This window comes from Marmota marmota, unplaced genomic scaffold (assembly GCF_001458135.2).
Source record: "Marmota marmota marmota unplaced genomic scaffold, marMar, whole genome shotgun sequence".
In the NCBI taxonomy this organism is placed as follows: Eukaryota; Metazoa; Chordata; class Mammalia; order Rodentia; family Sciuridae; genus Marmota; species Marmota marmota.
Genome location: NW_025999990.1, coordinates 10,809,378 through 10,835,540, shown reverse-complemented (window position 1 = coordinate 10,835,540; position 26,163 = coordinate 10,809,378). Strand labels below are relative to the sequence as shown.

Below are 26,163 nucleotides of genomic sequence, written 5' to 3'. Positions count from 1 at the left end.
CATGGCCTGGCAACCAGAGTCAGTATTTTAAAACTAAACCAGAAGGGGTTGGGGTTGTGGCTCAACAGTAGAGTGCTTGCCTAGCATGTGTGAGGCACTGGGTTTGATCCCCAGCACCACATAAACAAACTAAATAAACAAGATAAAGATATTCTGTTCATCTACAACTAAAAAATTATTTTAAAAAAACTAAACCAGAAAATATCATTTCTTTGTTTAGAAACCCTACAACATGTCTCATCTCATTCAAAATAACCTTCAACTCACACATGATCAGATCCACATTGACCCTCCAATCCCTCCTTTGCATTACAAACTCAGTCCCAGTGGCCTGGCATGTTCCCAACCTCTGGCTTCTATCCTTGTTCTACCCTCTGACATCATTCTTTCTCCAGGCAATGACCTCATCACCCTCCCACCCTGCCCTTCCCCTTCTGCTCATAGGATACCTTCAGAGAGATCTCCTTCCCTAAGACTCTTCTCCTCCTTCACCCTCCTTTATTCTTTGTCACCTGACACATCGAATAGCTGCTGGTTTGTTAAAAGTCTCACTTCTTGTGTTATCTCTGAAGAGGTGAGGGACTCTCACATTTACTGCTGTATCTGCAGGGTCTAGAATGGTCGCTGGAATATGACAGACCCTCAACTAATCCTCATTTTAAAGGAAGTCCTTATGATAAGTGCTTTTGAGTTATAGACCAGCAGTAAATTTTGTTTGGAGGATGGTACGGTAGGCTGTGAACCATCTAACGGAATTCTTTGGGTTCCAAGCCTAACTTTGTTCCTAATCAACCATGTTACTTTAGGTGGGTTCCATTATTCCTCTGGGCCTTCGATGACCTATAAAGTTCAAAGAGTGAACTAGACCAACTATATTTGACCAACTAAAGCAGAATTCCTCAAGGGAGGGAATCTAGATGTGGTATTTTCTTGAGTTCCCCAGGTGTCATATATGACCAGGACAGGGATAACCCCTAGAGCAGGGCTTCTCATTCCTTCATCATGTACATAAGTCCCTGGAGATCTTGGTAAAGTACAATGTCCAACTGGCTAGGTCTGGAGTTGGAGATGGATTTCTGTGTAACAAGCTCCCAGAAGATGCTGATGCTGATGGTCCAAACTCAAGCTGCAAGGTCTTAGAGTCACTTCCAGCTCTGTGATGCCAAAGTCCTACAAAGGACAAAAGTCTATTTATTTATTAAATTCTCAGAAAAACACCAGCTGTTACTTGACTCACTGCTCAATTTGAGCTGAGTTCCCTATTCATTGCCTGTCAAGATGTCTGCCCCAGCCCCCCATCAGCCCCATGCAACTCTGTGACTCTCAAAAGTTGCTCTTTTTTTTTTTAATGAATTGCTGGGCACAGAGAGGGGAATGAGCAAAACCAGAGCAGAAAATTTTTCTCTCTCAAAAGCTGGCTCACCAAGCATGCACCAGGCTCAGAGACCTTCAGCCTGCAGGAAACTCACTGCCATTTAATTGCTTTTCTTTGCCTGCTGTTCTTTGTCAGGGCCTCAATGCCTGCTGTGACCTTTTTTGTCTTCTTATCCAACCATCGCATCCTGTCTCTGCCTCCCCCACCAACTCTGGTGCCCCCTGGGCAAGTATGGGTTAAATGGCAACTGGCGGGCAAAGGGGAAAGCTGCCTGGGACCTGGGGGATGCAGCCCCTCATTGGAGAAGGCTGGTTAAGGAGGCCAGGAAGTCACTCTAACTGGAAGAAGAACCTCCACATGCTGGAGCAGCAGCCCAGGGATTGGTGGGTGACAAGGATAGAAAAGGGCAGCACAGAACAAACAGAAGCTTGATGTCCTACAGCTCAAATGATAACAAGAGCAAGCAACACAGTGACCTCCTACAGTTACTGCAAGAGTCCTTTTAAAAAATCATTATGTCTTCCCAATGCCCTTAAACTAGTAGGCCCACCACCAAAAAGCCACAGTAAGTCAAAACATGTGCCCAGGTACAAGTGACTGTGCATGGAATGCTTCCTTCCCCAGGCTCTGAAGAACAGAGACAAACCACCAGATGCACTGTTAACTCATTCCAGAAATCTTAACTGAATGTAGACTAGGAGATAGGTGCTATGCTAGGTGCTAGAGCTACAGCAGGGGACAGATGGGACAAGTCAAACATCTTTTCAGTTTTCAGAAGCATCAAACCATGACTCTAACTATAAAGCAGCACCAAGAACTTCCCTAAGGGGAGGTTGACTCCGTCTTCAGAATGGGTAGATGAAGGGACATTTCAAGGGTCGTGCAGCATGTGTCCCATCTTTAGATGGAAACAGTCACCAAATTTCTGACTCCAGGCAAAGGTGAGCAAGTGCCCCATGGCCTGGTCTATGACATTCTCCTTTGAGACACTCACTTACTTAAGACACAATTGGAATGTGATGATGGACAGAAGATTCTCAGAACAGACCTATTACCCCAGGGACTAAATGGGAATTTCTCGTCAGGCTCTCAGAATCATTCAAGCAAGGCTCTAGGCATGGTGTGAGCAATGACCATGATGCACACCTGCTTCATTCATTCAAGGAGAATGCCATGGGAGCCCCCTCAGCCCTGTGCTGGGAACACAGAGGTCTCCCAGGTGCTGGAAAATTCTATCAGTCATCCTTAAGACTTGTTACACCTACTTAAGCTCACAGAACACAAAGTTCACAAAATGCCTTCCAGACTTGGATGAAAGACATTGCTGTCTTAGCCAAGACACGGTGAGATTTAGTCATCTTTATTTCTACCCAATGATTCCTTGATCAAGAATGTTAATTACATTTTATCTCTGAGAAGAAAATAGCAGAGAGGAAAAATTCTGCCAATCTAAGCTAACTCTCTTATCTCCAAACTGCCATATTTTAATCCATTCCAAAATTATAGTTCTGTGTAGAGGACATGTTTAAAGCACATGAAATAATATTTATTAAGTATTCTAAACTTTTTGCCTAGGTTGATTTAATCTCCACAACAACTCAATAAAGTGGACACTATTAATATCCCCATTTTACACATGAGGAACTCAGGCATAGAGAGGTTAAATAACTTGCCAGGTAAGATGCATCTTGCAGATCTAGGACTTCAGTCCACACAATTTGGCTTCAGATTCTTCTCTCAATGGGGGAAATAATATCCTGTCCATTGTAAGAGAGGTTCATGGTGACAGTTCTACCATTAGAGGATGTTTGTTTTGAGACCTTTCTTCCAGGAATGGGGACATCTTTAACTAAATTTTTGATCCTTACCCACCCAGGACTCAGTCACAGCTAACCATTTGTGCTGGTCCAGTGTCTGGCAAAAGGTTTAGTTTTCTTTGAGTGACCATGGATAGAAAGAGGCTAATTGTTCTCCCAGAGTCTGGAAAAAGTCTTTCACATACACAACAAGCACTTACAACCAAATCAAATCAGACCAGACTTAGGAATGTAACACCATGTCCTGCAGCTCCTGGGGTCTGTCAGCCCACTCAGCTGTGAATAACTGAGCAAGCCGGAGATGTTACCACAATCACGGATTTCACTTTGTAAACACCATCCAAGCATGGTCACAAATATCACCATGTATAACAGAACCAGCTTAAACTTTTATGTCTGGGGGACAGTGTTCCTAGTAAATATCCACCTTTTTTACATTCCTGTTTCCTCCATTGCACTGTGAGATCATAGGAGACTTTGCATTCCTTTATATGGCATTGTGGATAGAACACATTAAGTGCTCTTAATACTCATTTAATAAACAAATGGATTAAAATGAAGAAAATTATTCAACAGGCAGGGGGTAGCCACAGATGGTGGGTTTTTGTATGTTTTGTTTAAGCAGGACAAAGACATTTACAGATAGGTGATTTAAAAGATTAACTAAGTGTTCTAGTGATAGAAAAGGTTACACCTTGCTGCAATGTGACTCTGCCATTCCACTCTTAAGAGCTAGAGTCTATTTTCCTACCTCTTCAATCTGGACTGGCCCAGTGGCTTACTTTGGCCAAGAGACTGTTGTGGGGATTGTTGTTGGGGTGGGCTCCATTATATTGGAACACTGCCCAAGACTGCCATGTATGGAAGCCAGCTCCCTGCTCCTATAGGAGGAGAGCCCACAGGGAGAACTGGGAGGACCTAGCCAACAGCAGCATCAACTGCCAGACATGGCATTCAAGCCATTTTGGACCTTCAAGTCCAACCAATCTTCAAATCAACGTGATGGCATGAATGAGCATGGTAAGCCAAGCAAAACCAGCCCACAGAGTCAGGAAAAATAACCCACTGGTCATTTAAGGCCCTCAGTTTCTTGGTTCTTTGTTAGTTCTTCAACTTTTAACCTTTTAGATTGGATAATTCTTTATCATTGGGGGCTGCTCTGTGCATTGTGCAAGGTTTAGCAGCATCCTTGCCCTCTACCCACTTGATACCAGTAGCGCCCCTACCCTCTCCAGTTGTGACTATCAAAAATGTTTCCAGATATCTCCAAGTGTAACCTGAGGCCAAAAACATAAGCGACCCAGGAAATCTTTTTGATTTCTCCTTTGAAATCTTTAATAACCAATGCCTGCTGTGGTTTGGATAGGGTCCCCAAAGGTCCATGTGAGAAAGGTTTGGTTCCCAGCCCATGGCCACCACTGGGACATGATAGAACCTTTAAGAAGTGGAGCTGTATGGAGGTCTTTGTCTTTTGAAGGTATTCCCTTGAAGGGAATTGTGGGAGGCCAGCCCCTTTCTCAGTCCCTCTTACTTTCTGGCCATAGTATGAGTAAATTGGTCCACCATGTACTCCCACCATGATGGCCCAGAAGCAAAGGGGCCAACCAAGCATGGACTACAACCTCCAAAACTGGGAGCCAAAATAACATTCTCTCTATAAGTTCATTATCTCAGATAATGATATAAAGCTGACTAACACAATACCCAACTTGGGATAGAATTGGAAAATGTTTTCCCTTTGACCTATAGACCTCCACATGGCCTGGATGAGCTCAGCTGGAGTATTTGAAGACACTCTACACTGCCAGATGACACCACCAACCTTTATGTCAAGGTAGGCAAAGGGCAGCACTTTTTCTTATTCAACTGTTCAGATACACATGTTCATTTCCCAGAGCCGTTGTAACAAACTACCACAAATTGGGTGGTCTGTAGCAATAGAGCTTTATTTTTTCATGGATCTGGAGACTAGAAGTGCAAAGTCAAGGTGTCATCAAAGTTCTAAAGGAGAATCTTTCCTTGCTTAGCTCCTGGTCGTTGCTTGAAATCTTTGGCATTTCTTGGCTGAGAGCTCCATCACCCCAATCTCTGCCTGTCTGCCCTCACTTTCCCTTTGTGTCTATCTCTATGTCTCTGTTTTCTCTTTATCTAAGGACATAACTCACTGGATTAGAGGTTACTCTGCTCCAGTATGAATTCAATTTAACTAATTACACCTGCAAAGATCCTTCTTCCAAATAAGTCACATCCTGAGGTTCCAGGTGGATTTGGACTTGGTGGGGATACTCTCCAGCCCCATACACTCCACAAGCAGATTGGCTTGAAGGGGCTGCCATTATCTGGTCATTGTCCCCAACCAGTCAATACTCAGCAGGGCCTGCACCAGCCCAGCCAATGCCAGGCTGAGTTGCCAGCACACCATGGGGGCTGCTTTGCCCCACTGGCCGAGGCAGTGGCTGAGCTCTGCCACTCTCACCTCACTTGTAATCTGTGCTCTTTCAGCACAACGGAACATGACTGTGACCTTCAAAAGGGGCCTCCTTGCTGCGAAAAGGAGCCTCTCTTTCTAGGTGTGGGTTCCTGGACAGATTTTTATCTGTTGTTTTGCTACCTTTCTTTAATTTGTATTCATAAGAGACCACAATTCCCCATTTATACACACAGCGGTGCCACCTGCTTTCAGTATGGGGTTGAAAACATCTATTTGCATATTCCTCTCAAATCCCACATCTTTTCAATAAAAAAACAAAGCTCCTTTTCAAGCTATAGTACATACCCTAATATTATGATTGAAGTTTCTCTCCCTTTGAGTATAGTCTTGGCTATCCATTTCTCCTTCCTGCCAAGCACCTGTGGCCACATAAAAGTTACAACAGCTGCACTGAAGCCTCTTTTCCACAGTGGTGAGAGGACAATGAAGGGATGAGGGGTAAGGGACCCCACCAGGTCAAATGTAAGTGCCAAAGGTGGATAAATATAGCCACAGAGCCTCAAAGTAGAACTGTAGATTAGATTTGTTGAACCCCAAAAAGTTCTTGAGAAACAAACACACAGGAGCTTTCAAATATCTAAGAGCTCAGATTTAAAGACCCAAAGTCTAAGCACAAGTAGATTTTTTTTTAAAATGTGCTTTTCTTTGGATTATGAGCTAATCTAGTGATTTATGGTATATTGATATTGGCAGGAAATTTTGAGATTAATATTACAACTAACAACTAATTTCTAATCTTTAAAAAGCATTTGCACAAAACCCTGTTGATTGTCCTAACTAGCCTTTAATATACTGGTATAAATAAATTGACTTTTCAGATGAATATTAAGGATGCAAAACAATTTTCATCTTGGGCAATACACTGGAATCACTTGGGGTTCAGATTTAATCAGATGATGTTCAGTGATGTTTGGTGAAGCCCAAACATTAAGGAAATTCAAAGGTCCCCAGAACATCAATGGGCAACTCTAATTCAGAACTACTGGTGCAAAAGTCAGAACTTTTAAAGGTCATGAGTACCTAGAAAATTTACTACTAAGCAGTAAAATGTGACCATATCTGGTGTCATATCACTCTATCATCATTTCTTGCATTAGAACCAAATACTTCTCCCAGTAGTTTGGCTAGTTTTCAAAAAGGCAGGCCTAGGACTTGAAAAAGTGATTCTGTTGCATTAAATCTTTGATTTGTTACAAAATCTGCTGCCCTGATGGACCTGAAAACAAAGAATGGTGACTCCTTTCCCCTTCCACAGTGAGGCTCCCTTCCTCAGTTGCTCCTCCATGTTTTTCTCACTCTAGCCTGGTCACTTGTGTTTGGACCTCATCATGGCCTCTCCATCCCTTAACACCTAAACCTGTATAAACAGCAAAAACATTAATACCAAGTCTCAATTCTTAAAAGAACACACATCAAACTTCTCTCCTAGACAAAATGTGAGTACTGTATTTTGCTTTAGTGTGAGAATAAAATTAATCAACCAAGAAACATATAGCGAGTACTTAGAGTGGAGAAAAAGAAGAACAGGAAACAGACACAGAAGTTTAATATGTATATTCTCAAATGTGACTCCCTACTGATTTTTTTTTAAAAGTTTGATTTGAATGGCTATGCTATTTTTTAAGCACATATTACCTGTGGCTGCTCTTGCACCAAGTGGTAGCGTTGAATAACTGTGCCCTATTTTTCCATCTGGCAGGCAAAGCCTAACATATTTACTGTCTGGCCTTTTATGAAAACAGTTTGCCAACACTGATCCATATAAAATAACTAACAGCAACACCAAATGCACACATATATTCATACATATCCTCATCAATTCTTTCAACAAATGTTTATGTGTAAGGCATTGTATCAGGCTCTAGGGGATCCATCTCTGTGAAGTGGGAAAGGCTCCTTGATTCCTCTGAGGCCCACAGGCTACTAACCTATCCACCTATCCTGATGTATGCAATAGAGAACACCCAAGGGGAAGCCTGCGCAATAAAATCGAAGGAGAAGAGAATGAGACTGGGAAGGTTCATTACTAATCGGAGCTTCCTGTGAACCTCAAGAGGTGGATTCTAACCTGAATGAGGTGAAGACGAGGAGCTGGAGGTGTTGGCAAGATTGGAATGAAGAGGCAGAAGGGTTCAAGCCTCTAAATGTTCAAGTGCCAATTTGGTGTGTTGGCCTGCAGAGGGAAAGAATGGCTTAGTGTGTCCACCACCTGTCTTCCATCTCAAGTGGAAGTTCTGTGAGGGTGTGGACAGTGTTTGTGTTACTCCATCTCCAGCATTAACAAAATGCTTGGCATATGGTGCTTGATGGAATATTATCTAAAGAGTTATAGAATAGAAAAATGGAGCCTTGAGTGTCGGGGTAGTTCTGTTGCAAATCACAGGAATCAAACATGGAAAGATGATCTCTGACCTTACTTTAAACAAAAAAGATGCATGAAGGGTAATAAAGTTGGTGTTTATTGAACAACTGTTCATTTAAAAATACTGTTATAAGCATAAAGTCATTTAATTCTCTCTGTCACCCTTTTGTTCTTCATCTGTATATGAAGAAATCCAAAGGTTAAATATAGGCTAAGATCATACTGCAAGAATATGGCAGAGCAAGAATTCAAATCTGTCTTATTTTCTTATCCTCAGACCATTGGCACGTCCTTATCCTGCCTGACATTTTCATCCCATGCCCCTTGGATCCCCATAAGGGCACTGTAATCAGTTCAGTGAGTGATTCTCATTTTCTCTATATATTGACCTTCCTCATTTCATCCAAATAAATAGCTCCTGGGAGAACAAAAAAGACTTAGGAACCAGTGTGCTGGATCACCATTAGTTCCTAAAATAAAGTCAGAAAACATGTTTTCTAGTCTTAATTTCATCATCAGTTTGCTGGGGAATAGGTCAGTCCCTTCTCCTTTCTTCTTAAACATGGTAGGTTAGATGACAGTGCTGAGATCCTAGCTCACTTTCTTAACTTTTCCCAAAGAGAAAATTAAGTGAAAATCTCATCTTGTGAATAAAAATGGCTAGGACATTAAATAAAATTCTAGATTAAGCTTAACTCTATCAAAGGCAGTAAACTAGAGAAGTGTAGTTGGTGACCACACTCAGCAAAGACAAGATTGGTTGATCTGCAGATGTGGAACCTGCAGATATGGAAGGATGACTGTAGTCACCACCAGATGCCTTGGCTGATGTCTGTCAGTAGCATCCAAAGTCAGGACATCAGAGGCAAACATGAGCCAATCTTTTGATCTTACCTCATAGTCCCCAGCACACACCAGAATAGAGAATGTTAATAAATAGTCCAAAGGGCCAAAGTCACTTACCAAGAGAGATGTAGCACATGGATATACTGATGCTTGAAGAACTCATAACTGGAAATAATGTCACACTCATCTATGGCTTGGCCATTCTTATACCACGTTACTTCTGGTTTGGGCTCACCTGATGACAAAATTAAGAATATTATTATAATTTTAAGTATGTTTTGAAAAAAAATCATAAAGTTATGAACAAGAATGAGCAACAATGCGTATGATGGATTATTTCAGAGGGGAACTGAAAAGCTTTCTCCCGCTGACATAAACGTGTGACTCAGTAAACACTATTGGGCATGTTATATGCCTAAGATGGTGCTGGGCTGGGGGACAGGGAAACAAAATAAAAATGCCAACTCTAATATCAAGGATCTGTTGAGAAAAATTATCCAATAGCCAAATATGTAGATGGTATTTTTTTTTAAGTTATATGGGTGACAGAGGCTCATCCAGAAATGATTTTGGGAAATGTACTTTGTTTTACTCCATGGTTACTACTGACTAAAACTCCCAGATTTGGTGAAATTATATGTTAATTTATAGGTTTTTATCCAATAATATGCAAATAATCTCTAACAGAAAAGATTAAGCCCATAAGTTGTTTCCTGCCCTAGAGGACATTAACAGTGTCATACCTAACCCAGTAACTTTATCCAAACATTATTAAATTGCCTATAAATACCTAGCTTCTCAGACCTTAATATTTTTTGGTTCCCTCGTTAATTAATGAGTTGAATAAAACCTCTGAGATGTTCATTTCATGGAAATCCCTTTACCTTTTTGAAAATGATACTTCAACAGTGCTCAAAGTCGAGTGTATGTGTTATGATACAAAAAGGAAAACACAGCAGATTAGAACACAAGAGTCATTTTCTTCATGAAGAGGAGTTCAGATTTCTCAGGCTGGCACTGAGCATCTGTGACTGATATCATCACAGGAATGGACCCATGCTGTCTCCCTCAGAAGGAGTTCATCCTTCTCTATGATGCTAGTGGGCTAAGCTGGTAAAACCCCCAAGAATTTCACCCAGCCCTTGGGATTTTTTCCCCTCCTGTTATAGGGCAGGAGAGTTTCTAATGTGTCCAAAAGAGCTTTCTCACTAGCCTCCATGTCCCTGAAAAATTATCAAAATGTACCATATATACAGGAAGAAAAGTCCAACATTCGGAAATAATGCACTGTTCTGAACCCATCCTGGGGATGTTCTTGTGTTTTGTCTTATTTATGGTATGGCAAGCAACCCCAGAGATCACTAAGATCTCCCTGTTCTTCTAAGTTCATAAAAAGGGGAGAGCTAAAAGAGGTGGGGAAGGTAACGTTGAAACCTCTAGAATGCTCTGAGTCCCTCTCCCTCCTTCTCTCGGTTCTGATGCCATGAATATACTTTTTAGCAACCGTGAATTTTTCTTCCTTATCTGTTCCTTCAAGTCAGTGCCTGAGTAGTTGTCCTGGGGCTAGGAACATGGAGAGCCACATGCAAGGACATATCCTTCTCCAGCCACTGTTTGCCTGAGCCTCTTACAGTCAGATGACTCAACCACTCAAAATGAGCTTCCCTGAAAACCCATCAGTAGGTACAGATCATCACTTGTTTCTGCCTGTTCTTATCAACCTGTGTCTCCCAGTTTTATTTAGGTTCCTTTTTAGGAAGCGTTTCATGGCTCTTTTTGTGTGTGTGCATGACTTTTTTGAAGGAAGTACATAAAAGAAGCATGAGGTGGGCCAGAATAATGGCATTCCGACCTCCCGGACTCCAGTTGCTCATCCAGATTGATCAGGGCTGGTTGGTTTCCCCCAGTCTCTTCATGGCTGACTGTTTTTTTCCCTTCGTGCAGTATAGATCTGAACCATAAGCCAGAAATGAGACTTGCCTAGGGAAGTGGTATCTCGTACCTTGTGGGTGGTTCTCTTTTCTCTCCCTCCACTTGCTGGAAATCTCACATGAAAATCCTCCCCTTGTTTGATTTTTTTTTTCCTTTCAAGATACTGGGGATGGGACCAAGTCTTGTGCATGCTGGGCAAGGGCTCTATCATTGAGCTACACCCCCAGCTCTTCCTCCCCTTGTTTTTTGAAACTCGCTGTTAAGTCACATATTGAGAGCCACCTCCTGAATGTTTCAGAATTATTTGGCTAAGGTGTGCAGGGACTGGCAGCCAAGTTTAGGGTCTAACACATGGGGCTCTCCCTAGAGACTCAAGGTCAACTTGTGTCTCTCTGTTTGTCTCAATGATAACTGGTAAGTGTGGAGAAAGCAAGAGCTGGGCTTGCTGAGATGAAGTGCGCAGTCTGGCCCTCCAGCTTCCAGACCACGCAGCCATCTCCAGGTCTGGCTCTTCTCCTCTATGGATTTAGGAAAAAGGATCAAGGGGACAAGAGTTTTCTGTCTACCCCCAGGAAACACTGCTGGTGCCTTCATGTTTTCAAGGGTAGAGACCTAGTACTAAGGATTGGTCCTTTTGCCACTGAAGGTACAAATACCTGATCAACTCTGAGTGACTTATTCTCCAGTCTAAGGGCAATTCCTTCCTTGGCTTTTCCTCTCTTTACTAGCATGCCTGAGGAAAGCGAGCAGTGGGGAGCAAATTTAACCAATTTGGGGAGATCAGTTAAAGAGTTACTGGAGAGTTGGGTAGATATTCTGAAGTGAGATTATTCATGCCATTCCTGTGTACCACAGGAAGTAAAGAGTGGATTATCTGAAAAACTATCCAGCGTGAGAGCTGCTTAACCGAGAACCACAATATGAAGTCAGAAGACCACTAACCAATATCCAGGAAGTCACTTGAAAAACTTCATGAAGATTTAGTTGCTTAATTAATTCCTCAGGATAAACTTCCCATCAATTTTCCCAACGGATGTTTTCATAATGCCATTGTGAGCCTAAACCCCTGGTCTGCAGGAAGAAGTTAGAGGGTGAGTGAATAGTCTAGGGATGATTACCGGATATCATGCAGCGGAGCACAAGGTCTGTCTTCTCAGGAACCTTCTGGGATAGGAGTGTAGACAAAAAACACAGTGTGCGCCTCTGGGGCCCTCCTGCGTCTGTCATCCTTTCATGCCACGGGAATCTGAAAAACAGACATGCCCAACATCACTCTATTTCTGGGATTCCTGCAGCTTCCCCGAGAATCCAGAAAGTCCTCGGGCAGCCTGGGTGCCACCTGCACACTGCGCTGCAGGCCATCCTGGACAGCATCCCTGGCCTCTCGCCACTAGACACCCGCAGCACTCCCCAGCTCTCTGTGTATGAGACTGGGGTGGAGCAGGGGCAACCCTGGTTGAGAGCCACTGGCCCTAGAGTCCTAGGCCAATCCCAGGACTGCCAGAGTGGCCTCTCTTTTTCTATTGGATTCAAAAAAGTGTATATGCATATTTGTCTCCCAAAAGAAGAGTGGAATATATTCAGACAAATCTCCAGATGGGAGATATTTTGAAATTGGGAAGCTACTCCTCCTTCTGAGCACAAGACAGATTCCCCAGGGGAGGACAGGTACTGGGCTTGCATTTTTGAGCCAGTGTGCATTCCTTGATAGAAATAGACATTAAGTACTTGGTTAGTCAGCAGATGTTATTTCATTCCATCTCTCTTAAACTACCTGAAGGTGTTTATTAATGCCTCCTATGTTATTTTGTATGAAAACGTAAGTATCAGAGAAGTTCACCAACCTGCTGAAGATCTTACAGCCCCAGCAGCTGCCACCTGAGGCTGCCTATGGGGCTGTGCAGGCTGGCACCTTTAGCACACAATGGGCAGACAGAGTTCTGCAGGGCACAACTTGGCAGATAAGAGGCAGACTTGAGAAGACAGGTGGGTCTGAATCCAGAGGACCTCTCCTTCCCACTCAACCAAACACACATTAGCACCACTCAACCAAGACTATCTTGTGTGGAGCCTCGAGCTTGGAAATCACTTTGAGCTCTATCCAAACAGTAGGGTCCCGCTTCCTCTTAGCTTGTTGAGCAGCCCTCATATACCAGGGAGCTCAGAAAAAAAGTAGGAACCACAATGTGGTGAAGTGTGGTGAGCAAGAAGAGGGAAAAGACAGAAACTGCAGACAGTGAGCCCAGGAAGACTGGGGACCTCAAGACAGAAGTCTGAGCCAAGCTTGTGGTGGGAGAAGCCTATCTAATGGGCCACAGTTGTAATGCAGAAGGAGAACCCCTTCTACGTGGAGTCAGAGTTGGATACATACTTCACCTTCTCCTCCCAATTTTCCAGGTTGTCTGCTACCCTGAGAGATGGTTGGCAGAGACAAGTTCCCTGACAACAGTTGAAGGTTTGCTAACAACTGAAACTCCTCCTCCTCATGGGAACAAGAAGAGGAAGCCCCACTGGGAGTCAAAGGATGTTTGGAAACCTTGCCTCAGTAGCAGGATTCAAGATGAAAATGAGGGGTTCCTTGTTCAAATGGGATTAGGTTTTTAGAATAACAGCAGAGTATTAAAGAAAGGGCCCTTCTCTGGCTCATCCCTGGCCAAAAACATAGACCCAAGCCTCTAGACCAGCCCTGCTTGGTAGATGCTCACAAATGCTGAAACTAGGATCTACCCAGGCCTGACTGAGACGCTACCTGCTGCTTCTGAAATTCAGTGTTCACCTTATCCCTGAATGTTCCTTTAAGAATAAGGTGAGGGGGGCTGGAGTTGTGGCTCAGTGATAGAGCACTTGCCTAGCATGGGTGAGGCACTGGGTTCATTTCTCAGCACCATATTAAAAAATAAATAAATAAAATAAAGGTATTGTGTCCTTTAAAAATATTTTTTAAAAAAAGAAGAAGAAGAAAGAAAGGGGCTGGGGATATATAGCTCAGCTGGTGGAGTGCCTGCCTCACATGCACAAGGCCCTGAATTCAATCCCCAGCACCACCAAAATAAAATAAGGTGAATACCTGAAAACAAAAAGAATTCCCAAACTCCCCCTGCATGAAACACCCATGCTCTCTGAGTATTAGAGGAAAAAGCAATTAACTCAGAAGGATAATGCTGCCTTCCCTTCCTTAGAGGGCGTGCAGGAAGCATCTCTAAGCTTGAACCTGAAGTTAAACTGGTTCACTTGATGGGTAGAAAGCACTGTAAAGTTGAAGAGGTACAGTTCACAGCAAAAAGAAAGACAGGTGTTCCAACAGACTTGGGGCAGAACTGTGAGGACTGGGAGAGAAATTAGCAGAGAAAGTTTACACGGCTGAATGCTGCCAGGTCCTGATAGAAGGATGGAAAAGAAGGTTTTAAAAATATTTGCTCTGCAATTGTGAATTGGATCCTTTTGCATTCTTTAAGACAGACTTGAAATGCACTTCCCATTATTTTTGGTTACAGGATTTCTTTCAATGCAGTTGTGCAAAGAGAAACTGGACCACATAAGGTGACCATGTTATAGTTAAGAATCAGGTAAGCCTTTCAAAGTGTAGATGGCAAATTAGTTGCACACAAGATTTTTCTGCAAGAAAATTCCTCTGCAAGATGGACAAATGGATATCTCCATTGCCAATTAGGTTACAAGTACACTTTTAGGCTGATAAATTTAAACCAACTTGTATAAAAATCCTAGTTTCAATTCATATTATTATATTTGTTCCTCAGTATCCTCAGGGGATTATTTCTTGGTTACCTCAGATATCAAAATCCGTGGATGTTCAAGTCCCTTATATAAAATGATGTAGAATTTGCATATAACTTATGCAGATCCTCTTGTACACTTTAAATCATCTCTAGAGTACTTATTATACCTCATACAATGTAAATAATTGTTGTACAGTGTTGTTAAGGGAGTAATAACAGAAAAAGTCTCTACGTAATCAGTACAGGTACAATTATTTCCCAAATATTTTTGATCTGCATTGGTTGCATCACAGATGTGGAATCCTCCCAGATACAGAGGGCTGACATAGTATCTCTTAGAAGATATTAGAATGGGTAAGTTATTCCCAACTAGGTTGAAGGAAGTATCTAAAATTTAAAAAATCAAAAGGGCAACTTTTATGGCAGCCATCTTGCACCAGAATGAAAATGTTTCAAGAAAACTTGATGAACGCTGGGCATATAGTTCAGGGTGGAGCTCTTGTCCAGCATGCTCAAGGCCCTAGATTCCATCCCCAGCACTGAAGAAAGAAGGAAGGAAGGAAGGAAGGAAGGAAGGAAGGAAGGAAGGTAGGTAGATCAAGTTATTACAATGAATATTCCAGAGTGAGTGCAGGTCCATCAGTGTACAGCAAACCAAAAAAAGCAACTAGGACCTCACACAATTGGCAGAAACAGCTTTTCTATCAATAGCAGTGCATTTACACACCCATGTTAGAGGTTCAAACTGTCAATGAAAGCCAGAACTGTGATTTTTTTTTTTTTTTTAGGTGCTGGGGATTGAACCCAAGGCCTTATGCATGCAAGGCAAGCAACTCTCTCGACTGAGCTATATCCCCAGCCCCAGAACTGTAAATTTGATCTGAGATTAAAAAGTTGCCATTGCTTATCATACAGCAAATTATTTTAGAGCTAAATATAAACATATGTCAGAATAGAATCTAAGTCCAATTTTTTTTTTTTTGTGTGTGTGTGTGTGTGTATGTGTGCACGCGAGCACACGTGCAGCACTGGTGATCAAACCCAGGGTTTCAGGCCCCAAATTTCTGTTTTTCAACCAGTGATTTTACAACCAGTGCTGCAAATTGTGTTCATATACTCATCTTCTGCCCTCAGTACAACACAAGGATGGAACAGGGGTCCACAAATATATAAAATTGTGGCTTCAAGTCAGAAAGCCCAGCTCCTGTGAATTGTTAACCCATAACGATGCTGTCTCTCTTATCATCTCCCTTTATAAAGACAGGTTTAGCCTGCAGATGTAGCTCAGTGATAGAGCACTTGCCTGGCATGCATGAGGCCCTGGGTTCAATCCCCCAGTACAAAAATAATAATAAATTAAATTAAAGACAAGTTTAATGAGATAATCCATGTAACATACAATTCACTCACTTAAAATGTGACATTCATGCAACCCTAGCAACAATCACTTTAGAATGTTCTCATTGCCCCCAAAAGCCCAATACCACTTAGCTTTAACCTCCTGCCTATTTCCATGCCCAGTACCAACACACACACTGGTCTAGGTAACTACTAACCTACTTCCTATCTATATAGATTTGCCTATTCTGGACATTTGGATAAATAGAACTTTCACTTAGCATGTTTTCAAGGCTCATCCATGTTGTAGCATGTATCAGTACTTAGTTCCTTTTTTGGGACAATCTACAACACTTTTTTGGAGCAACTATTGGGCAAGAGGATATCTACCCTGTCTCACCACATTCCTAAGTGACTTTCCAGCAATTTGGGAGATCTTATAGCTGGAAAATGCTCTCCTAACTGGGAGGCATCATAGGCCTGGGGACACAATCCAAGTTAGCAGGGACAAATCTATATCTATTTACCTGGGCAAGGTATTGAGCTTATTTCCTCCTCTGTAAAAGGAGATGATGTTCTGAGGACTAGAATATTGTATGTCAATTTCAGTGTAAGAAACTGTTACATAATTGCTTTCATACTAGTAATCAGGAGGCTCTAAGGAAAGACTTGGCTTGTTTCATGTGTTTCCTTTTCTGCTGTGGGTTACCACAATGATTTGTTTTTTAAGTGATGTACTAATTAGTGGGTGAACATGTCTCCAAGAGTAATCCTTATCTGTAAAAGTAATTTCAGGGCATGATTCCTTCGGCTCCTGTTCCTGAGACCACTGCTGTGGATGGGAAGGGAAAAAGGACATGCCCAGGCATCAAGAGCTGGGCCCACGGTGAGGACCCTGTGCGTCAGCCGAGACTCCTCCCTAAGTGGCTACTTCCTGACGGTGGCACCCCGCACGTGAAAACACTGACACGCACACAGACCCCGTCTGACTCACACAGGCAGGTTAGTTACCATGCATCTCATCAAGGGCACTGACTGTTCTCTGGAAAGAAAGAGGAGAGTTAAGTCAGGCCACAGTTCATGTGTCGCGGCTTCTCTAAGGGTGAGAATGCATGAGGACACATTTATCATTCTCTGCTAGAGATGACAAGTCAACGTGGAATTGCTAGTATTAGCAGAGGGGGCCGTGGTGGGCTTCACAGATGACTTCACAGGAACGGCATGTTAACTGGAAAGAACACTGGGCTGTCTTCCTTCCTCCCTTTCTCTCTTTATTTCAGTTGTATAGTCCAGAGAAGGTTTATCACTTGTTTAAAAATGTTAAATGCCTTTACTTAAATGGAGCCTGATTGTATATGCTTTCCTTACAGTTGCCTTATTTTACTTTATAATAAGTTTCAGGAATCTTACACTATCCATCCAATCCCTAAAGGGCTCCATCCTTTCTTAAAAACTGTTAGGTGATATTGGTATCCCACAGCATGGCAGTACCAGGCTTTCTCTCTCTGCTTTTGTACGATAATGATGCCTAGCTTGGCTGGAGGTTTCCCGGTTTACAAATGCTATCTCATGGAACATCCTGGCACATGCTGCCTTGTGCATGTAGTTTTCTAGACTAGATACCAAGAAACAGAATCATCAGGTGGAAGAGTATTCACATGTGCATATTATTGGGTCTTCCACAACAGCAGGTCCTTTAGGGGAATGGCAGTGTGCTGTAGCGCTGAAGAGTGCAGATTCCTGCACCGTGCTCCCTCAGTTCAAGTCTTAGCTCTGCCACTTCTTTCTGCCTCAGTTTCTTCATCTATGAAACTAAGATAATAGCAGTATCTACTCAGTTTGGCTGCTATGAAAATGGAGTCAGTCTGAATGAAGCTCTTTTGAACAGCATAGTGAGCCTAGTATAAATGTTATCTATTATCAAGGACTTTGGATTTAACATCAACAAAATTCCAAAAATAAAGCCTTTTTTCTCAAATTGGTGGAGAGCAAGTGAGAGGCTAGAGGATTTCTTGGAACATTTAAAACACTCAAATGATGCCAGGTTTCATTTTGGCCAATCTGCCTCACACAGAAAGCCAGTGGCATGGCTGCTGTCAGCAGAAAGGCTGCTGGCAGTTGAAGGGATCAGGAAAGAGGCCACAGCCCACACACAGACCATGGAGCTGGCAGGAAAGCCAGTCGTCAGAGTGCCTTCACACTGGGGACAGGAGGGATTAGTTCTGATTAACCAGCCTAATCCAATGGCAATGGTGTTCCTAAATTTGCCTTCTGAATTACTGAAGATTTGGACACCACACCCACTGTCACTTAATACCCAGTCCCATGTTAGTTAGGGGAAGTACCCTCCCCAAAGATGGGTTCTTGACATTTGGGGCAGGGATGGAGACAGACCATGCAGGAAGAGACAATTAACACATTTTGGTGCCTCCCATGTGTCAGTCCCGTGGCTGGGCACCACATAGACATAGAGTCCTCACAGCGAAACCCCCCATGTAGATATTCTTTCCCACCTCACAGATAATGACCTGGAAGCTTAAGTAAAGGGTTGATATAACAAGCCTAATTTCTTATGGCCTGCAAGTGGCAGAGCTGAGCTAGGAGCCCAGGTTTTCTGGAACACAAATATTAAGCTTCTTTCTTAGGCATGATTTTAGGGTTGTATGTGAGAAATAGAGGCAATAAAATAAGCACAAGAAAAGATGCTCAACATCATTAGTCATTATGGAAATGCAAATTAAAACCATAATGAGATACCACTACATACCCACTAGGATGGCTATAATAAATACCAAATGTTGCAGTGAGAATGTGGAGAACAGGAAGAATCCTCATATATTGATAGTGGGGATTTAAAAATAGTAAAGACATTTTGAAAACCAATCCAGAAGTTTCTAAAGAAATTAAACCTAAATTTCCCACATGACCTAACCATTCAACACCTAGGTATCTTACCAAGAGAAATAAAAGCAGATTTCTGCACTAAGACTTGTACACAAACATTCTTTGCAGTATTATTCAGAATAGCCCCAAATTGAAAACAACTCAAATCTCCAGCTAGTGAGTAGTTAAACAAAATATGGCATGGCTGTACAACTGATGGATGAAAAGGGCCAAAGCAAATGTACATGATATGACATGGATGAACCTCCAATAATGCTTTTATTACACTGAGTAAAAGGACCAGACGCAAGTGACCACATGTTGTATGATTCTGTTTATGCAAAATAACCAAAAGAAGCAACAGAGACAGAAAGTAAGTTAGCAACTACTGGAGGTATGAACAATGGAGAGAACACTAATAAATCCACATGAAGGATAAGTATTTTTTCAGGGGACAAAACTGTTCTAAAAGTTATCTATAGCAATGGTCATGCAATTTGGTAAATTAACTAAAAAGTTGTTGAAATGAACAGTTAGAAAGGGCGAATGACATGATACTTAAAATATGTCTCACGTTAAATTTTGTATTAGCACAGGAGACAAGCACTTAAGGAGCACCTACAATATTCATTGCAGCATTTCTTGTAATAACAAAATTAAATATTCATTCTTAGGAATATGGTTATGGTATATCTAAACAATGGAATTTTTAATTTTTTTTCTTTTTTTCTTTTTTCTTTTTTATTATTAGTTGTTCAAAACATTACAAAGCTCTTGAAATATTAATTCTTAGGAATATGGTTATGGTATATCTAAACAATGGAATTTCTTAAATAGAAGAGGGCATTAAAAAAGAACAAGGCAGTTCTGTACACACAGACATGGAATAATCTCCAAGATATATTATTGTTAAGTAAAATAGAGTATAGAAGTGCAGACTATGCTATCCATGTATTAGAAAAGAAGAATTTCCTGCCAGGCAAGGTAGTTGCATGACTATAATCCCAGTGACTTGAGAGGCTGAGGCAGGAGGATAGCAAGTTCAAGGCCAGACTCAGCAATTGAGCAAGAACCTGTCTCAAAAAATAAAAAACACTGGGAATGTAGCTTAGTGAGAAAGCACCCCTGGGTTCAATCCCCAAAACCAAAAAAAAAAAATGAAAAAGACAAAAAGAATATCCTAATATGTTTATTTAGACATATAATGACTTTAGAAATATGCAAGAAATTTGTAATCTGGTTGCCCCTGGAAGAGGGCCCCAGTGTGTGTGGGGGGGGGTAATATTACTTAAGATAGTAACTTTATATATGTTAGCTAATAAAGAAATGAAATTTAATTTTTCATTATTAATAGTGAACACCTCTGCATGTGCAAGTGTGTCTGGATACAGACACTCACAGAGACATGAGAAAGGCTGAGCTGTAGCTGCTGCTTTCTTTCAATTTGTTTTGAACTTTCTTTTTAAATTTTTTTAAATGGATGGAGGGTCTTCCCAATGATTCTCTTCTCCTCTCTTTAAAACCTGTGCCAATTTCCAATTCCTTAAGGGAAGGCTAAAACAAATTGTTAGATATTAAATGAAACCTGTGCAAGAGCTTAGTCCCTTCCCTGATTTTACAGTTTGAAAACACATCTGAAACACAGGCAGGTTAAGTGAATTTTCCCAGGTCACACAGCTTGTTAGTAGCAGAATCTAGGTTTCTTGATTCTGATTCTCAGTGTGTTGTATTCAAAGGATACAGTCCCCTGCTCATCTCATCCTTGATCTCTCTCAGAGTAAAGACAGGGATGACAGGAGAGCTTATAAGGCTAAAAGTGCACAGGTTGTGGAGGTGTAATGAGACCAACTTTCATGAATTAACTGATTAATATCATTCTGGTTTGAAGTTAAATGTTGCAGGCTGATTGTAGTGAGCAATCTGGTAATGTGCCAGCAGGGCCATCAATAAGAACACCACATAGTAAAGACATCCTCCTCTGGCTCCTCCTCTCATCCTCCACATTTGCCCAGACTCCCAGAGTCCTCCAGCTCCTTTACCCTGTAACAGAACTCCCAGGGCAACTCTGTAGAGAGCATTTATTTTAAATGGGTCCAAGAGATGAAATGATGTGGAATTTCAGGAACCAGGCAATATAGAAGAGAACCTAGGAAATCTTCGGTTCTCTTCTATCTAACCCACTCCTTGCCCTGCACACAAGAATAAGATCCACTCTGGGAGTAATGTACTGAGCCTGAATTCATTATGCTGAACTAACCACCTCTCAGTACACTGACTCAAAGCACATCAGCTGTGTGGGGATATGGTAGTGGTGGGTGGTAGTCACCTCTGCACATCTTTTACTATCATCCTTCAACTCAGCCAGTTACAGCATCTTAGGAGCCAAGGTTCATTCCGTTGACAGTAAGCCTATTTTGTGGAAGAATATTTTAATTTGTCGGGGCTGAACTTGAAAGCAGGTTCATCCTAAATCTTTAAAACATGGCCGCTGCTCATAGCTAACCTTATGACTAAAGGAAGTGACAGTATGAGTTTTAGAGACCTTTCTTAAAAAAAAAAAAAAAAAAAAAAAATCCTGAAACTCTAAAGCATCCTCTTAACAGTTCCATGGGTCTCCTATCGCTTGGCCGCCTGGTGACTAGAGCAGGCAGGACCTCGCCCTTCCTGCTCCGTGGACTCTGATTGGTCTAAACTGATAAGCACTCTTGCCCACTGATTGGTTCACTAACCAAAGTCTAAGCCAATCATCACGTAGCACTCTCAGACAGTGGTGGCAGTGATCCAATCAGTGCGAAGCTTACGTCTTTCCCTTGGTCCTCCACAGGAAAAAGAAAGCCGGCAGAAGGCAGGGTACCTTTCTGGAGAGCCCAGCATCCCTCATACATAGCCATACTGTAACGGGTTTGCGTGCAGGATACCCGATTGATTTTTCTTTTGTGTTCAGTACAGCACTAGCACATTGTATCAGTGACCTGGGTGTCTCTGAGAAGGAAGGCAAGTTCAGTGATTGAAAATAAGAAGCATAAGCAGGTTTTCTTGAGGAACTGCAAGCCAAAGAAATGTCTGAAGCAGGGCATTTCACCATCAGCATCACCAGGAAAAAAAAATGCAAATTCTTGGGGCCCTCAGAATCAGAGACTCTGGGGGTAGAGCCCAGCAACTGGTATTTTAACAACATTCACTTTAAATGGATGCACTTGAAAGTTTGAGAATAATTGGACTCAGGAAAATGTCTTAGACATGGATTGAGGGGAAAAATGAGCCTGGTTATCTAAGAGCTGGGTGAGGATCAATTGAAGATCCAGGTGACTGGTGCCACCCCAGATGTGTCATTAGGAGCCATGCAGAGTTTGGCCCTTGAGAGGTAGGTTCCGGGTGTCCAGACCTGAGCTTTCCAGGACTGAGCCTCTCTTTAGCCTGCTGTCTGTCTCTTCAATCAGAGGTCCAGTGCCCTGATTGGTTGTGCCCTTTTAGACCATGCCAGGAGGACGCACATCTGCAGAAATCCTAATAAAGCCTCTAAACTTTTTAAAATGTTCTTTTCTCTTGTGTAGGCTGGGTATTTACGCCTTCATTTTTGCTAGCCCCTAGATGACACCATTTTCTCCCAAGTTTTTTTTTTACATTTCTCCAATTCCAGTTTTCCTTTTTGGCATTTCCATGTGAACCAGTCGGTAGCTCAAACAGAAAATCCATCAAAATCACCCTGATTTTGTCTGGGGAAAGCTGTGGAGTGATACTTTTGACTAAGATGGTAAAAACAAGGGCTAATAAGAATGACATCTGTAAAGTTCTCTGGAGCTATCTCACAAGTCTGGTGATTCTCACCTGCCCTTCCTGTGCCTGACTCACCCTCTCTTCAGAACAAGGGAGCGCCTTGCTCACTGTGAACTTTCACCATGGACCTTGCGATTTCAGCCCGCAGGGTGGTCCCTAGCACTGGAAACTGCACTGCTCCTGAGACAGCCCATCCAGGTACTATCTCTGCTCAGCCCCCCACATACTGACAATCCTCTTCAGAGTCATCACCTCCACTTCTATCCACTCCACTCCATAGCACCTACATCTAATCAATGCAGGTCTCAACTATCATCTTTGAGGAAAGTCTGGACTTGGGCCTCAGTTTTCATAGTTTCCATAATAATCATGGACATCACCTTATATATAGATTAACTCCATCTTCCATTCCTATCCATTCCCAAACACTCATATCTAAATATGGTATTGCTAGATAAAAGTAGTCTAAGATGATGTTGATAAATCTCTATCTCTCTTTTTAGATAGTAAACATATGGCCAATAATTTTCTGTAAAATGTTTTTCTTATTTATTAGATGCATTCCAAAACATAGTTCTTTTTTAAAATTAATTTTATTTCCAAACGCACTATTTCCAAATACAGAATTTTCCTCAGAGTCTAATTTTCCATGTTGTTTGTTTAATCACCCTACCAATATCCCTAAGGTATAGTTTCTATTACTTCATAGAGTTAATATTAGTATCATATCCTGAAGTCTTAGCAACAAGAAAGAGAGAGAAAGAAGCTTTGAATGAACAAAGGTGATGAACTAACTTGTTGAGAAACTAAGATGTGGCAGATATGTTAGATATATTTACTCATCTAATCACACATCAATTCTGGTAAAGTGGATGTCATTTTCTTCATTTTACAGATGAAAAAAAAAAACTGGGGTTCAGACATTTGGAAAAACTGTGCTGGAGTCAGAAGTTGATTCCGAATCTGACTGCGATGCCTGGGCTCCCTTCGTTCCCAGCTCCATCCAGATGAGACTACTCACAATGGCCCTCCCCTTGCACATAGGCTGAGAGCTACATGTAAGTGTGCATGGAGCTGTAAAAAACTAATGTTTCTATTTTTTGGGGGGGTCAGGTGATAAAAACAGGAATTCTGTCCTACCTAAAAGAATCCCCAAATTTTGATCAAGTGTTTTATATAAACATTAAAGGAGGAATGTTATTTGGGAGCCGAAAGACAATTAGTTGGTTTCAAATCCTGGTTTCCAAGATCTGAATATGTCTATTGGCCATCAGCACCTTTTAGTACAGGATTTGTAGAGTTGCTGATTCAGAAGGTAGCTCTCAGCATCCCGGGTTCCAAGCCCATTCTTTACCCCTAGAAGGCACAGTGTTGTGAAATAAACCGTATGCCTCCAGAGCAGTAAGAATGACTACCATTCCTGATTAATTATTCTTCAAAAATGAGGGCTTCCTTTGCACAAGGGGAAGGTTGAGGAAAGGAAATAATTTAAGCAGAAGCAATTCTAAATGCTGTTCTTGCTTTTATCTATTTTTAAATGATTGTCAGATGTCTGTAACTGACACCCTTAATCAGTGGCTCTAAAGTTTAGATGTGTTGATTAAAATGTAACATGATGGTGGTGCCTTTTTATCAGCAGGCATTTTTTTTACTGACTTTTTGCCTTACATTAAAAAAAAAAAAACCCTACTTAACAACTGGATGAATATTTGCATGAGCCATTGAGCCATTTTGAAATAATCAGAGAACTTTTTAGCAACTTGCATTACCTGTTATCACAAAAATTACTGCTGTGTCCTCCAGAAAGGGCAAATTTTCAAATTTTCAATTGTTCAGATAATCCAAGGGAAGAGGAATAACTTTTGACTAAAATACTCATTTATATCAGGCAGAAGTATCCGGGGTCAGAATTACCCAGATAACTGTCTCAATTTTTCATGTTACTTTGCAAAGCCCCTGCAGACCACTCCTTTCAGTTATCCTCTGTTTTATCTAATTGTTAAGACAGACACAATTTGAAGGAAACTATTTTAATTATTGTCAAGCCAAAATAAAAAACATTTTTAAATAATCATAATTTAAAAAAAAAAAAGAAAAAGAAAAGAAAGGTCAGAGTGGACTTAAATTACCAGACCAAGAGAATTTGGCCACATTAAAACTGTGGTATGCCCCAGCGTCCCACCCAGATACCCCTTGCTTCATCTTGTTTTAGTTCTTAAGGAAGCAGTCTGCTAAATGATTATGTATTTAAAGCACAGCCATCCCTTCAGTAAGAAACAGTCTCCATACTTACTTTTCAGTACTGTTTGTCCAAGAGATGTTATTGGAGGGCTGGATCCGTGGTGGGCTCCCCAGGCTGTATCTGAGACATTGATCAGGTGACACGGTTTCTGGGACAGGGATTCAAATTCAAGGTCTTTTCCAAAAACTGATCAAAGCACAATTGGGAGTCCTGTCTTCCTAAGAGGAAAACACTGTGCCTGGGCAAGTTCTGGAAGAAGGGCATTTTTTCCCCTGCCCTTGAATGAACTAGGTCATTGCTGAAGCTGGAGAATATTTTTGAGCATCACTGTGATGAAACTTGAGGGCTGTTTCTGCAGTAGGTGCGACACTTGTTGACGCCCGGGAGGCTCTGGCAAAGGGGCCTGGTGAAACGCTGCCCCAGAGAGCTGATGAAACCCAGATGAGCTGTCACTGACTGCTGCTGTGGGGACACGGACAGCTCCTTGCACAGACCCTGCAGGAGTTAATGGCTCCTCTCTTAGGAAAGCAAAACGGCTCCAGGAGGCTGGAGTAACACACACCAGAGTTTTGTACCACAGGGAGCAGGCGCTTGAAGTACATAGGAAACCTGAAGGGAGGGCAGAGAAGAGGTGAAAATAAGAGTCATGTGTTGTTCATTTAGAAATGGCACTATAGTCGTCCTCGGAAGTTCTCTGAGCCACAGAAACAAGGCAGGACCCATTCTCCCCTGCCCTCCCTACCCCGCCTCCCCCTCCACATGCACATCCACACCCTCTTCCTATTTTGACTATACTAGTAAGAAATAAAAGAATACACAAAGATCAGAAGAAAGTCACAGAAGAAATACCATGAGCTTTATTCCTTCAGATTGCCAGAAACTCTCCCTGTTTTGCAAAGTCAACTTGTACTGTGGGCATTTCTATGGTTGAATTTTGTACAAATCCAAGAAAAAAAAAATCCAGATGTATACTTCTGAAGCTATTTTGTCTCACGACAAAAGTATTTGAATGCATGGCACCTGAATACTGACAGCTTAGAAAGAAACCTCTTGTGAGACCCAGAGACAGCTAAAATTAGCAGCTCCAAGTGGGTGACTTTGAAAGGGACATAACTATAAATTTTCACTCTGGTATGAGCACTATAATCCTCAAAAGCAAAGTTGTTTTGCAGACCAAAAACAATTATCTAAAATGGTTAAACATGAATAAGTGTACTGTAGAATCAATTTGTTTCTGAATATTATCTTCTTACAGGAAGATAGACGTTGAATGCTAAGAATCTAAAACATTTTGTTTAATAATGTGGGTTTGTTTTCTTTTTTCTAGCATCATAGTAAATATTTTTTAGTATTTTTTCCCTCC

At 41.7% G+C, this 26,163-nt stretch overlaps 1 protein-coding gene across 3 annotated transcripts in view; it reads right to left on the bottom strand.

Moving 5' to 3' along the window:
- The window catches only part of Alpk2 (alpha kinase 2), a 114,052-nt gene extending 88,214 nt beyond the window's left edge, over positions 1–25,838 (bottom strand). For 2 of the 3 annotated variants that reach the window (XM_048806155.1, XM_015482185.2), the window contains exons 1-4: positions 25,650–25,837; positions 24,852–25,409; positions 11,942–12,069; positions 9,009–9,126 (exon numbers count right to left, since the gene is read on the bottom strand). In XM_048806155.1, coding sequence (XP_048662112.1) covers positions 9,009–9,126; positions 11,942–12,050 — 227 coding nt within the window. In that variant the 5' untranslated portion in view covers positions 12,051–12,069; positions 24,852–25,409; positions 25,650–25,837. Of the gene's footprint in view, positions 1–9,008; positions 9,127–11,941; positions 12,070–24,851; positions 25,410–25,649 lie in introns of all 3 variants that reach the window. The other variant, XM_048806156.1, reaches the window with a different exon arrangement.
- Positions 25,839–26,163: the final 325 nt, after the last annotated feature.